This window comes from Archocentrus centrarchus, chromosome 22, assembly GCF_007364275.1.
Source record: "Archocentrus centrarchus isolate MPI-CPG fArcCen1 chromosome 22, fArcCen1, whole genome shotgun sequence".
Lineage (NCBI taxonomy): Eukaryota > Metazoa > Chordata > Actinopteri > Cichliformes > Cichlidae > Archocentrus > Archocentrus centrarchus.
The window spans coordinates 23,066,554-23,082,719 of NC_044367.1; the positions used below are offsets into that span (position 1 = coordinate 23,066,554).

Below are 16,166 nucleotides of genomic sequence, written 5' to 3' on the forward strand. Positions count from 1 at the left end.
GAATCTTGTAATGGCACGAAGCAAAAGATGTAACAGCCAACGTGGGGTGGGGGGGTGGGGTGTGTGTGTGTGTGGGGGGGTGGGGGGGGGGGGCAAATTCGCTGTCGTAGAGCATGTAGCTGACATTGATAACTTTGCCATGTACAAGTCAGCTTTGGTGTCATGATACTGACACTCAGATATACAGTATATGCTGGTCTGTCAGTTGCTGCACATGATTTGTGAGATACAGTAGAGCACACAGCTTGCACGTAGAAAGAAAGCTGCACACAAACATGAAAGGAATGCTGACCTCCGTAGAGTTAATTATTATTAACATGATTTTTCTTGAAGTTATTCAGAGCACCTGTACATGTAAACACAAGAGTGCATTAAATCACGCAATGTAAACTGTTTACCCCAAAATATTCAATCATGAAGAGGAAAAAAAAGTGTATGTATGTAATCACAGCCAGTGACCCACAAGCAGGGGATAACTGGAAATGTTGTGTAGGTGTATAACATTTACACACAGAATGACGTGAATAAAGAGGTATCCATTAAAGTAGAGCACCAGCAATGTTCAGTTTAACAAACTTGAGGTTCCAATGCATCTTCATGTGAGGAATATATAGGTCACATTCATCTGCTCTGTAACAGCACAGAATTACTTCTGGTGCAGAAATGCGCAATGCAAAAAAAACCAATCAACTTGAACTAATTGCACAACAACTGCCAAAACTGAAAATTCAGGTCATCTATTTGGCGTACAGTACACTGATTTTCATAGAGTCCAGCCTATATGCTGCATAATCCCGTTCCTCTTTTAATGCGTAGGTGGACAAGGTGTGGGCTGATGTTCATTACTTTCCTCTCTGCGAGTCGATACTCTTCCTTAGTCTTCAAGTGCTCCCTCGGTGATGCTATGGATACCCTTGCTGCCAAATACAGCATTATACCAAGTGTGTGTGTGTGTGTGTGTGTGTGTGTGAGAGCACATGTACAGAAGAGAAAATGATAAGATGAGAGTGACAGGAATATTCATCTACATCCAAGATTTCGTCTATAATAATATATCTAAATATTAAAAAGAGTTCTTTTTTGACAATATTGTTTCACTGCTACAGAGCTACCACCACCCACTGGTGAAAGGTGTCAGTGTGTGCCTGGCTTCTGTAAGTGACAGGAAGCATGTTTGTTAAAAAAATGTCACCAACAGTGCTCTCTTGAGGGCTGAATCTAGAAGCTTTGCTGCCTCAAGACAGGCAGGGATGAGAAAAAAAAAAAAAATCCACCACGAATGGTAATGTGGCTATAAAATATGACTTTGGATGAGACCAGTCTCAGGGCTCCAGGTCTGACAGACATGGGGGGGGGGGGGACAAAGGATGATGATGGTTGCTGTTTCCCTTATGTTTACCATCATTTCCCTACACAAACAGAGACCAGGCTGGAAAAGGCCAGAGAGCCCCAGCATCCACAGCCGGCAGGCGGTTCAAAATAAGTGGACAGAGTGAAGAGAGAGAACTAAGAGATGAGGAAGAGTGAGAGAGGGGTAAAGGCAATCAGAGAGAGAGAAAGAGACAGAGAGAAACAGAGAGAGAGAGAGAGCTAAGCTGCCTGCAGACACCACACGGCTCAGAGCAGATCGACAGTGACGGCTTGCTGATTAGTCAACTCGCAGCCCCCAAGACTGGAATCTGCGTGCACGCACACACATGCAGAGCTGCACTGGAGTTCATTTAAATAAATCCAGCTTTTATCAGTACTCAAAACACATGCACACACACCTAAACAAATGGATACTCATGACACCTGAAGGAGGCTCATGCAGTAACCTTGAGTCTGTGAAAGCAGGGCTTGAATTTCAGGGAAGGACTGTAGATATTTCATATAATATAACCGATTCCCGCACACATAAAATTGTTCAGCTTAACATATAAACATTATGATGATAACTGGGCAGAAGTGCTGCAGCGGTGGATGAATATCTGACCTAGACAAACATTGGTGCGCTCCCTACAAAGCCTATAAGCTGGACATCTTGCTAGCATCCACAGAAAGGCGTCAAATATAAGAAGGTGAGCCATACTCTGAATGGCATCAACTTACCTCAACCAAACAAATCTGAAGGACCACCTTCTTTCATCTGTGCAGTGTTACCACAATTAGAAATGGCAGTTCTTATGAAGCTGATGTTAACAACATTCATTCTCAGCATCCTCAGACAGAGTCAACAGTCCAAAGAACATTTCAACATTTCAATCAGATATGACGATGAAATGAGCTGCTCAATTGCAAAATATAGAGAGCAAACATGGCAGAGACCAGGGAAAAATCAGAGACAAGAGTGAAGAAAGCCACCAAAACAAAGTCAGCTCAATCTCATCTGTGTAAATATAGGCGTGAAGATGATGTTGATTATCCTTCAGGATTAATTACCTTAAGGAGATAGATGGGGATATTGCTGAAGTCCACAGGGAGTTTGAGAAGGAAACGGGCAGAAAACTCTCCTGTCTGGGAAAAAGAAAACCAGAGAAAGAAAACGAGGTAAATCAGAAAGCAAAGAAAATACTTCAGATATGGAAAAAATATCAGTAACAATATTTTATAATGCTTTAGTTTTGATATCAGTACTGAAAATGACCGAAGAATATATTTTGGCTCTAAACTATCAATTAATCAAGAGGGAGCACCTCTATAAAAGCAGGTGTTTGGACTTTGCTGGTCTGGAGCATTTAGGTGTGTGAATACCACAGTCCTCCCAGGAGTGGCAATCCCAGTAAATTCACCCCAAGGTCCAACCATGCAATAGTCAGCAAAATTGCAAAAGACCCAAGAACTACATCTTACACTCTACAGACCTCAGTCAGCATTAAAGTTCATGATGGTGCAATTACAAAAAGACTGAACAAATATGGCCTGTTTGGAAGAGTTGCCAGGAGAAAGGCTCTTCTCTCTAAAAAGAAGATGGCAGCACAGATATGTTCTGAGCAAACACTTCTGGAACAATGTCCTTTGGACAGACAAGACCAAACTACAATTTGGTGAAAACCAAACACAGCATATCAGTCTAAACGTCCCATTTCACTGCGGAAGGGTGATGATTTGGGCTTGTTTTGCAGCCACAGGACCTGCGCACCTTGCAGTCATTGAGTCAACCATGAACTCTTCTGTACACCAAAGTATTCTAGAGTCAGGTGTGAGACCTTCTGTGCAACAGCTAAAGTTGGTTGAAACTGAGTCATGCAACAGGACAATGATTCCAAACAGGGCAGCAAACCTACAACAGAATGGCTGAAAAAGAAACTAATCGAGGTGGTGCAATGGCTCAATCAAAGTCGAGACGTCAACCCAACTAAAAGGCTGTGATGGGACCGTAAGCAAACTGTGCCTGAACTAATGCCCACAAACCTCAATGAAAAGAAGCAACGTTATAAAGAAGAATGGCTGATGAAGTCATAGAGAAAACAGTTATTCCAAGTTATTGCTGCCAACAGCTTTTTGTTTGTTTGCTTTTTTGCTTTGCTCAAATTTGCACATTTTCCCCAGCTCTAATCACACAGACTTACATCAGATGAAATTCAGTCTATATTTTCAGTTTTTTTTTTTTCTTTATTTGGCATATTTAACTTTGAATATGACATGCAAAAATGCTCCCCACACAAAATTAAACTAGCGATGTTTACATCCACCTTAACCATTTGATCACTGGGTCACCTCAGTAAACTTTTTAAAACCGTGAAACAGTAAAGTTCCAGATGAATTACAATATCCTACCTGGATTGATTCATGTCTCACTGTGACACAATGAACACAACAATATAGCGCATGTTTTCCTTATTTCTTTCACTGGGTTCAACAAACTACATTTTATTTAAAATAATGCCAACGCTGTATTTGAAGTGTTATATGTTATATGCAAATTTATTCAGTATGATGTTCCAAGGCCAAACACTGAATCTAAATGTACAACCTGTGGTGTAAGCAGATAAGTGGTTCATCAGTCATTTTTCATGGTACTTAAAGATAATGTCTTAAAAAAGAATAATGCTTAATAATAAGAATTACCTGAAAATCTGTATTTTTTCCTGAGGCTTACAAACAAACTATGTGCAGTTATATGTCTAGTTGCATGAAAAAAGTGTGAAATAGCAAAAAGTACAACTGTTGTGTTGGCAGGTTGTGTTGTTAGGTTGTATTTGCCTGTAATTTTCTTTAGATAAACAATGAAGAAATCCTGGTAATTCCAAACGCGTTCTTGCAACAGCTTGTAATTCCATGTTTATGTTCCATGTTAATTCCATGTAGTCTGTCCTCACACTGCATGGATATGTTAATTGCAGCCCAAGTATATTTCACATTTTAATTTAATTCTCTCCAATAGTACAACTTATTTATAAAAAGATAACCATCTTGCTCTTATTTTGAAAGTACAACTGCTGCTAACAAGCTGCACTTAACCAGCCCAGCTCAACCAGTTCTAGTAGTACTGTGCAAAGTTAGCAGGTTTTGTATAATCAGCGCTGTTAAATTTATCTTGTCAAGTGAAGAAAAGATAGGCCTTGGAATGCAGAACTCTTAAATACAGGAAATGTTGAAATCTCTTGTTTTCAATTTGACATTTGAGTTAAGTATTTAGTAGGGGTGGGACTCGATTAAAAAAAATTAATCGAATTAATTACAAGCTTTGTAATTAATTAATTGAAATTAATCACATTTTAATCGCATTTCAATATTTGACATGAGAAATATTAATTTAAGTTTAGTTGATGAATAAATCAATATACATAGGCTTAAACTTCAAAATGTTGTTTATTTTCCCACCAGTCTGCTACACAGACCAATGAAGGGTGGAAGTGCTCCTGTGATAAGCAAACACCTGAAATTAAAGTTAAGCATCATAACTGGATAGTTTTATTCAACATTAATGTCTCACTTGTTATAGTTGGAAATTAATCATTCACTCAGCTGTATGCCTTGATGTTGAAATGTGTTATGCTTGTTTTAACAGCTTATTTTGAATTAAAGACTTAAAATTAAACCACAAAAAGGAGAAAAAGTTCGTTCTCCGTTTAACCAGCTGCTTTACACAGCTGTGCTTCGCACTCACGGTTGCTAGGCGACATGAGCTATGCAGAGGTGACGGCAGCTGATATGAAGGCTAGCTGCTCACTTCCGGCCTTTGTGGTCTTCGTGGGCTGCGAAAGACGTGGGCCGGGTCCTTCGCCGGGAACTCGTGCACTGAGAAACGTTCCACGGTGCAAAGTGCGATTAAAATGCGTTAAAATTTTTAACGCGTTAATTTCCCCGTAATTAATTAATTGAAATTAACGCGTTAAAGTCCCACCCCTAGTATTTAGTTATTTGGGGTTTGATTGTGCAAGTTAAAGCAACTATTATTTGTTTCCTTTGTGTGTCTAACTGAGTCTGATCAGGCAGTGTAAAAATTTCCCTCTGTTGGGTCTGTTTGGATCAGTCTGGCCTGAGTTTGTTTTGTTACAGTGTTACGTTACGTTGGAATTTTAACTTGAGTTTAGTTCTGTTTATTTGACCTTCTTCAAGAGCCCAGAACTACTGCCTGACTTCATTTTTTTTAAACATTTAGGGGTTAAATAAAATATATTTGCTTTCAAACCTAATTGTCCCTGTCATGCCTAACCAGCTCCATTCCTCACAGTGCAGGACAGAACAAGGACTGCCCTCTCCAGTTGCAGTTCAAGGAGGAGTTTGAGCCTGTCCACCCAACATGAGAATTGCTGGACAGGCAGCTGCATATAATGTTTACTTATTTACTTGCAATTAAAATACTTGCTGAGGAGTGCCTTAAAAAAGGTATAATTTTATAATCCTCTAAAGCATGGGTGTGCCTCTTTACACACGAACTTACATGTGCGCACTGCCATAAATATAGTTAAATTCTGTGGGAGGAATAACTTCATGGAGATACAAGAAAAAGAGTTAGAATATCACACCTTCTAAGATTCACAATGGTTTACTTTTTCAAAGCACTAATGAAGGATGTATTTAACCAGGACAAAAAGATATTGAGATTGCAAGAGTGTACTGGACAAGATGGGAACAAATACACAAATTTTGTGTACATAACAAAATAAGATCGAGACTGAGATGCAAAAAAAAAAAATCCGATTTTAAACCTCAAAATGAAGAAAGCATTAATAACATCAGAATGAGCTAACTGTCTGTTGTCTTTGGCCAAACAAAGGAAATAATGTTCAAGCATCATGTTTGCAGCTCAAAGTGACTCTTTATAGGTCACATTTAAAATGATTCTACACTCACTTAGCGTGGCCATCCCTAAGCTTTAGTAGATTTTTCATTTCTAGGCAAAACGAGTTGCAAATTTAAATGCTTTTTTTGTCTTTTGAGGACAGACAATGGAATAAGTCTTGGGAATGAAGACAATAGCTCCTCATACTTTTCTGACAGATGTAAGAGGCAGTAACATGGGAGCACACCAACAATAGCCTTGTAAATAAGAATATACCAGTGGAATAGCACATTAACAGTGTTTTCAGTGTAAACCTTTCCTTTGTGTTTTTGTAACTACCATCGCACAACTCTTGCTTTGTTAAAACCTAGAACATCACAAGCACAAAGTCCCTAAACAGGAGCTTACCCAGCTGTTCTTGCGTCCAGCATAAATCTCCATGTTGCGGCCGTAGTTGGGGTCTTCCAGCAGGCTGTCATACTCAAAGAGAAGTCTAGAGCTCTCACGCAGACGCAGGCACTGGTAGTGATGGTACTGTTGGATGAGCTCCTTCACCAGCTGGAGCAGACATTCAGGATTCCCAGCATCCCAGTGCACCAAGTGCTGAAGCAGACACCAGAGATGTGTCAGGAAAGAAATCAGACATCTCATCCATCAACAAGTCAACATGTTTGCATGTGAAATCTGTAGTCTACATATAGGCAATTTTATTCTTTTTTTTTTTTTTTTTAAATGACCCAACTCTGTCATTTTAGTTGCTAAAACAGCTTGGTTGCTTGAGGGTTGGTGTTCCTCCAGGACCATCAAAGCAACTGACCAAGCAACCTCATCATGTGGTGGAAAAAAAAATATAAAGTCCAAATAAAGGTGAAGTTGGAGAGTTTGAGAGGATCAAAACAAGAGATTTGACAAAAATAGACTGGCATCTCTGGCCTGTGTGAAACCAAAAGCAACTGTAGAATTATAATTTTACACTATCAAAAAAATAAAGTAAAATCTGTTGTCAAAGGCAGTTTGGTATCACCCAAGTCTAGACTATAGATTATTTTGCAGGAAGCAATCTTGGAATCCATGAGCTAGTATGTTTAATTTTCTCTCTCTGAAGGGCAACGGACAATATTTTGGCACTTATGGTATAGCTTGTATATGGACTCACTATTTGAGGGTAAAAAATAATTTAAAAAAAGGTGAAATTTAATTTAGCTTTAGCAAACTCATCTCCCTTTTGCAGGCTGTTTTGCCTATAGAGTTTAAAAGTTATGACTCAATTATATATATATATATATATATATATATATATATATATATATATATATATATATATATATATATATATATGATTTATTCATTGATCATTTCAAAATGGTTCTTAAAACTAAGAGTGAGCAGAACTGAACTGAAATTAATTTTTCAAGTTTTCAAATGTCATCTACAACAAGATCCTGATAACCCACACTCACTGACTAATTATGAATTGGACTATAAGATCCAGCATTACAGAAAATATAGCCCTCAAACATGGAGCCTGACTTGACTAAAATATGTAGTCAGATCTCCAATTTCAGCAACCTATTACAAATTGGTTACAACACTGGCAAATATTGTAAACTAACTGAAAACTGTAGTAGACATGAGGTACAAAATAGTACTATCTGTAGCAGTATAGACAGACCTGAAGAACATGGTAGAGGGGGGAAAAAAAAGGTTTATCTTGGAAAAAAGTTAGTTGCCTAATCCTGACCAACTGACTTCCCATTACAAGATCAGGAGGAAAGGGCCGTGCTAAAGGATGTCCTGTGGCCAGATTTAAACTGATATGGAAAAGTACTGAGTCTAAACTGATGTTTGTGCCACATTTCTGACCTCTGCTGCCAAACTGAGTGAAGATTTTGGATAACAAGGTAGTCTGTCATGTCAGGATGCATACAGGAGCCCAACCACACAATTTACTTACTGTATGATTTCACTCCAGTGATAAAAAATATATGGTCTTAAAGTAGATGAGATTTAGTGTGTTTTACACATCTAAATGTTCTGTTTCACCAATCTCAGTTTCAGTCATCACAAGCAGAACTTGACCCTTTGGGACCAATATGCAAATTTGCGGGACAGAGTTACAATCATCTGTCACACGTGAGTGAGCAGAACCAACCAAACATGACCGACTGGTCTAATTCTACCAAATAAAATAAAACTAAATGTCCCTTTCCCCCCCTCTCTCTGAAAAGAAACCCATCCACTGATGCACAAGGAATAAAATAATTATAATTAATGTGAACAACACCGTGCAAAAATAAACCGCAGAAAACATGTCAGGTCTAATCAAGACAAATGGATGGCTGTGCTCTTGACAATGAATGCTGTGAGAGCGTTATAACAGAGATGCAAATCAAGACCAAAGCAAAGAAAAATAAATGACTGATTTAATGAGTTTACCTCACTGTCTGGACTGGAAACGGCTGTGCGTGTTCATTTAAAGAGATTTAAATGATAATTTAAAATTGCTCTTTGACGAGCGGCCATTTGTCACTTCTAGTTTTTACACAACTCCTGCCTTGTTCACAATAATGCAAGGTGATTAGATACAGGTCATTTTAGAAAAGGTAAGATTAAACCTTCCAGTGGGGAAACTTTTTCTCCCCGAAATATTGAACATGCAGAGATGATGAAGGGGGGAAAAGGTTGAATGAGCATTTTGGCTCAAGGATGATGCCAGCTTCTGGTCTTGAAAAGAGAAAGTGAGTCTCCAACTCATTCTGAAAGTGAAAGAACTGATGACAGATTCAAACTGTGAATAACTCAAGACCAGGCAATTCAACCTGATGACATAACTGCCATGGCCAAAGTAAATGTGAAACTTCCCTGCCTTGCTTTAAGCACTCAAGCCAATTTAATGCAGGCCAACCTAAAGGATGAGCAAACTGGAACAGAGAGCTGTTTTAGTGTGCACTAAAATGTGGAGGATTAAAAGATGCTGGGAATACAATAACCCTTAATATGCATTTCATTAAGGTGTCAAAATCAGGATGTGTTTGACTTGTATTAGCTTGTCTCCTCAACTGTCTGGCTCCCTGGCAGCCCAATGGAGAAGGCTTCCATTGTTTCAGAGCAAACCACTGCCCTTTTTTGTCATGGGAGGAGGAATGGCAAGGGCAGGCTAAACAGAGACAGTGACCTCATCGTCCTGACCTACCAGTGGTTACCAGCAATGCCGGGATTCCCGAAATGAGGGGGAGATGAAAACAAGGATGGGCATTGTCCAAAAGAGGCAGTCAGTGCCTTGCGGCAGGAGGGAGCTGAAACCAAGGAGAGACTGAGGAAGTGCTGTGTCAGGATTGTGACACAGAATATCAGCGAAACTCCACTGAGGAGGGCGAGAGGCAAGGAGGAGGGATAGGAGGTGAGAGAGGGGTAGGAAAAATGCAGCAGAGCTCAAGCAAGTAGGCCAAGGCCAAAAAAAAAAACTGGACTGAGCCTAGGCATTTATACTCTCAGTGATCAGTAACAATAAAAGTGTAAACTGAGTGAGGAGAGCTGCAGTGAAATGTTTTTTTAATCAGTGTTTAAATTATACAGCTGTGATGGACATATCAGGGAACTGCTGTTGAGAAAAAGCAAAGGAATGAGACAGGCTATTTCACAGAAACACTCCCTCAGTAATTACAGTTAAGGTGCCCTCAAGCTTAGTACTTAACCTCTCCTCCAGCGGAGCTATTCATTGGCCAGTGACACAAGGGCTGAGCTTCTGCTGGGCGGCTCCCAGGTGAAAGAGTCTGCTGCTCAAAAGGTTGACTTTTCCCTGTATAAAGGTGCTCCATACTCAGGCATTTATTTTGCTGGTTTCTCACGAAATCCTTGAAACTGAAACCTGATCACAGATACTACAAAGCTGCTACAGTTAATATTATGGATTTCTGCCTCATATTACATGTTCATCCATCATGTAGTTGTCAAGCCATCTCACCGAACACCACAAATACACCCAGAGGAAATGCTAAACATCAGTAAAACTCATCCTCTGAGAAACGGGAATATCTGTACAAAATTTGGTGCCCATAAAACCTAAAAGTGTTCCATCACATGAACTTTGGACACTGCTGGGCAAATCAAGTCAGGCTTTTGTCTGCAGTTAGTCCAAGTGGGCGTTAAATGATTGTGTGCAAAAGGGTTGAGTCGGACATTTGTGTTCACACGTGCAGTGCCGCCTGGTGCGCATGTTTGAAAAACCATAGAAAGTATATGAAAGATGGATATCATAACGTGGATGTCACACACTGGTTTTTAAAGTCCCAATGTGAAGCCTCAGTTTGAGCACGATATGACATACGAGAGGTCGATGTGACTGAGACACTGAGGCGCATTGCTCGCTTATGGCAGTAGTGACTTGCCAATCAGAAATTAGTCACAAACTAGTGACTGAGCCAATAAAATGTTAACTGAAGTCACAAATCACAGCAGAAGGCTGTTTTCCCATAGATTGCTGAACAACCCAACTTATTTTTTCAACCACAGGTTTCACCCTCTGCTGGCCACCGGAAAGAATGCAGGTTTCTGGAAGTTAGTGGAAGTGTTTTAAGCTTACAAAACAGACTGAAAGATACTGAGATATTTCACTCATGTACACATTGCTTTGTTCCACATTTCATTAGAGTAGAAAGTCAATGGATCACCAAAAGTGAGCATATTTCAGGGGCAGCCCATTCAATTGATGCTTCATAAAAGCTTTGAGCTGCTGGTCGTGGAATACTCAGGGGACATTAGCACTTATATTCTGGGGACTTTGAATATCTGTAGCATATTTTAATGCATTCAGTCGTCTTGTAAAGATTTTTCATCATCATCAAAATAAAGAGTAGCATCCAATCTAGGGATCATTAATGTATAAAAATTTCACAGTAGCTATGTTTGAAATAATAGAGACTGAATCAAAGTGTCACTAACTGACCAGCCAAACATCCAGCACTGCCTTAGAACCAGGCTGTGAGGATGGCTAAAAATTCATAATTAAACACAGGGCAGTGCACTTGTCTCTGTCTCATATTGTTCTTAATGTTCTGACTTTGAGTTAACAATGTAGTGCTTGAGTGCTGCAGAAAAACATTGGTCAAACACAGAGGCAGGGAGAATGAAAAGCACTGAGCCAAAAAGCAATGTTCATGTGTTGCAGAGTGTGTATGTGTCTGTGTGTGTAGACATGCGAGTCTGTACAGACTCTTCACTGAATTGATTTTACACGCTCTGCTGAAGGCTGTGTGTGCCAAAACAAATCTATGTGTATTTTTTTTTCATGAATAGGATAAGCCCTGCGGAAAATGTACAGATTTGATACATGGGGAAAAAACAAAACAAAAGAAGCAATAGTCACAATCTAGGCTACTTGAAAGCTAAGATTGAACATTTGATGAGATGAAGTGGGAAAAAATCCATCTATATGCCCTCTAGATCCGTCTGTATAGAAGGCACACATCTCTCTTAGGGCTTTAACTACAGGGGGTAGCTATCATGGTCTCAACAATAGTCCCTGGTTCAATCTGGACCTTATAATCCAATTATTTTGTCAAAACACAGTGGCTAAACCTGTGTCAAAAGATTAAGCCTAACCTTGGCTGATGATAAAACCAGTCACCTATAATAAATAAAAAACCGATACCTTCCATTTTTGAAAAGAGCTCATATCTGTAAGGGAAGCAATTTATAATCGTATTACCTTAAGATATTAGGATTTGATTCAATATCAATGTTAAAAACTGCAGATTAAAAATATATTGGATTAGCATTAGGATTTAGCATTTTGGGGGTATTCATGTGTCAGCGTGTCCAAGTCAATGCTGAAAACACAGTCAAAATAGCTTAGACATAAATATTATAGAACACTACGCCTTTTAAAAGAAAATGCTACTTCTCTCTGCCTATTGATTAATTTGCTCAAATTACACCTTTTTAAATTAAACGGGCAGCGTATGGTTTTAAGCATGAAAAAAAAAGAACAGCTTGTTTTTAAAGTAAATCAAAGAAAACCGTTCTTAAAGAGAACTTGTAATCCATTGGGCCTAGTTCTAAAATGGTTGCTCTTCAGAGTATATTGAGACTTGCTGTTAGTACATGTGCCTTCACACACTGACTGCTGCAGCCGCCTGGTCTCAGCAGCAGGGCCACTTACACCTTGATCTCTGACAAAGAACAGTCATTTTGGAAGGTAGTATCTGTAGTATCCCAGATTCTTGCCAGCTGACTCAGTATTAACCCAGAGTTAACAAGGTAGCACTTACACAAAACTTTGGAGAAAAGTCGACAAATCTCAATTCTCTGGCAAAACAAGCACACTAATGTTTCAGTATTGTGGCCTTAATCAGTGCAAGGCTGTAACATAAGCACTGTGGGCCAGTTGTGGCCATGACAAAGTGATGGTACTGAGATTTGTCCACTTTTTCCTGAAGCTTTGTGTAAGTGCTGCCGTTTTACCTTTGGGTATTCACAGGGGAAGTTGATGATTTTGGTTTAGTATTTGAGGAACTGAAGACTGAGTGGATTAACCTTTATTTATAATAGCAATCTATCCAGAACAATATGGAAACCAATGCATTTTAAGGACTGTTTGACTGGTCAGGAGGTGAAATTGTACGATTTCCAGCACTTTTGCCCCAGACCAGTAACCATTTGGTCAGCCTCATGTATATCCAATTACAAAACGGTCCCCTACATGCCTGTGCAACACGTGCAGGCAAATAGTTGGGTGCATACTCATAGACACAAGCTCTTTACTGTAAGACACAAAGTACGCCAAAGTAAATTGCAGGGGATCCGCCAAGAAAATGTTTGTAACAATAAATCTAATCGTACACTTAAGTCACCTTCACTGAGCTGAACATGGACACTTTGAAGAAGCTAACAAAGGAAAAGTTAAAGCTACCAAAAACTCAGACTGAGCTGCAAACCGGGAGTTTTTGTTTTGTTATATAAATCTGTTGCACGTGCTTTTCTTTGGTACAGTAAAATATGGAAGATAAAGTTGGGTGTAGAGTAACTCATTTTCAGTTCATTTCTAACTCTTTCTGATTTGTTTAAGAGAGAGAATCCTGTAACTTAATGCAGGGAAACTGTAAAGTTTAATTTCTTTTAATTTCTTTTATTGTGAAAATAAAATTTTGCAATGAAGAAAGAAGATTTTTTTTTTTTTTGTATATGATGTCAGTTACAGCTCTGAGAGCACGAAAGTCGGAGCTGGCAAATTGGAACAGGCCAAGAAAATTACAATTGGTGCTGCTAGCATTAACATCTGCTTGATTCTCTCCTACTATCTGCACTCACCATAAACTGCACTTTAATACAGCCAAATTCATGATAAAGCTTTTCTCATGTACATACTTTCCTGTTTCTGTTATCTGACAACTGTACAGTCACAAAAAAGTAATGCAAATGCTACCCATTAAGAGTAATGTAAGCCCAACTCATTTTCAAGCCATCTTGTCTTTACTGCAAGTGTACTGATTTTATAACAAAAAGTTGTCCGATAAAATCTCAGTTCAAATACAGTAAAATCTTGGCTGATCTGAAGTCACATGAAAGTAAAGTTTCTTGTTATTGGACAAGAGCTATGTTGGTTACCTATGTAACTAATGGTGACTGGTTTTTGAATATCCAACTTTTTGCGAAGAGGAAAGAAGAGCTAAAATGAGGTTTTAAAAATAGGGCCAAGGAGGTACTGTAGCAATGTACAATATTAAAAAAATAGCGTGTTTGCAACAATGGAAGCATGCGAATCAGTTCTAGTAGCCCCCCAAAATTCTGAGCCTGTAAAGGCCCAGTTCACCGGATGCTGGATGTTAAAAGGCCCTCCCTGGTGAGAAAATTGGAAATAATTTGGTTGACAAAAAAGACTCCAAAACTTGACCTTTAAATTTTTTTTTTTTTAAAAATGCAACTGTACAGTGCTTAATTTTACCCCATTACTCAGATATAATAGCAGCTTATTTTTTTATCCTTGCCAAACACGGACCATAGCTCACTTTGTCTTATCATGTAGGGTTTGAATGTAATAGTCTCAAAACAAAGAAATGGATAGGTTTCTGTCAAAATAACAGAACACAAGCTCACTGTAGGCCGATTGAGTTTAGTGTCGTAGGAAACGTCATCCACTGAAGGCCCATTCTGAGCTGGGAAAAACCCTGTTTTTAATTTTAATTTGCCTAGAAATTTAAATAAAAATCATGTGCAAAAACTCTAGTGTAAGTCTCCATTTTATGTTGCACCTTACAGGCTGTGCGGTAACATATTCTTTAACTAAAGTGAAGTACTAAATAGTTAAAGTAATAAGAGTATTAAGAGTAATTAGAGTATCATGTATGGTTCTTCCTTTAAGCTATGATTATAGGGAGTCTATTTAGTATTGTACATATGTTGAGCATAAGGAAAGAACTCAAGAAAAAAAATAGTGTTTTCCTATAAGAACCAAACGTACACCTAAATTGGGCATCTTCACACTGAATAGACCCAAGTTGACAGAATTATGTCTTCCTGTGCCATCCGTCTGTACCATCTTCGATCCAATATTTATCTTAGGCCAATAAGAGAGGGACTGGCATCTGAAAATGCAAGATAATTATATAGGCCAAGAGAAGATATTTGTTTTAACGTCTTAAATGTGATTTTTATAGATGCTGGCAACCTGATCCAATAAATCGCTGTAGACTTGAAAGTGTGAGGCATTAAAAAACTCCCAAGTATTAAATTAATCTCTGTTAGTCTCTAATTCAAGTGTGGGCTCACACCCTGTTTCGCCCCCGGAGAGTGCCAAGTGTAAGATCATGCTAAATTGCTCTTGTCATGTGTTGAAGACACTTGGCATTCTCAGCCCAATGTATTTTCCTTCACTGTGATCTGTGCGGTTTGTGTCCAACACAGAGCAACTTGTTGACAGAAATAGTGACTACTTTTAATGTGGTTCACCAATCCACCGTGAGGGCTGAGAGCACTGTCCCATCTAAGTCCTGGCATTTGTTTCATACATCAGCTAGTGTTTAGGAATTGCCAGCACCCCTTTCCCTCATCAGTCTCTGGTTGCAAACAATAGCCTGCACATGAAAAGCATTCCCAGACCTGTCAGTGAGCACTGCTGATAATAAACTGCTATAAAAGCTGGAACACATTATTCCCCAAAGCAGGAAGGAAGTAGGAGCAACAGTTGGTACACGATGCACAGGTTGACATAATGTTGCTTTATGGGCCACCTGAGGTTCTTTGTTAAAACAGTAACATGGGACGAGTTGGAGCAGCAGATAGGAAGCGCTCATCAATGCTTGGCATGCAGTATTAACCAGAGGGTAACGTGAAGCTGGGAATGTTTCCGTTTCCTAGATGGGAGAACACTTAGACTGGCTTCACACTCCATTTTTTGTGGGTGTTGTCCTGATACAATGCCTCATTGTGTAAATCAACAACTTCTCTGAGGAGTCTTAATTTGTTGGGGAGGTGGGGGGAATAAACATCACTGTGAATACCTATGAAAATATTTCATCTAAAACAAGGAAAACTACTGACCAATGAGCCAAACCATTACAGGATAATGATTGTGTATATGTTTCTTATTATCATTAAATAATGTGAAAAGACTAAACCCAACAATGTCATCCTCTGCTGCTTTCCATCAAGCTTTACAAAAATATGTAAATATTTCAAAACAGATCAAAAATATGTAAAATTTCCTTTTCAACTTTTTCAGGTATGTGCTGATATCAAGTACTGATCCAATCCCACCAGTTGGGAAGAGACTATAATATATATAATCCAGCTTACTAAAAAAAAAAAATAAATAAAAAAAAAAAAATTATATATATATATTATATATATATATATATATATATATATATTTTTTATAAATAATCCAGGTGATTGTGGAGGCCTCCACACTTCACAGTGAGAACTACACATGTAGGAACCATCCACTCACCTTTTCTGC

General features: G+C 38.8%; 1 protein-coding gene across 2 annotated transcripts in view; it reads right to left on the bottom strand.

Moving 5' to 3' along the window:
* babam2 (BRISC and BRCA1 A complex member 2) overlaps positions 1–16,166 on the bottom strand; it is a 122,440-nt gene that overhangs the window by 75,220 nt on the left and 31,054 nt on the right. For both annotated transcript variants that reach the window (XM_030718863.1, XM_030718862.1), the window contains exons 5-6: positions 6,620–6,814; positions 2,422–2,496 (exon numbers count right to left, since the gene is read on the bottom strand). In XM_030718863.1, coding sequence (XP_030574723.1) covers positions 2,422–2,496; positions 6,620–6,814 — 270 coding nt within the window. The remainder of the gene's footprint in view (positions 1–2,421; positions 2,497–6,619; positions 6,815–16,166) is intronic.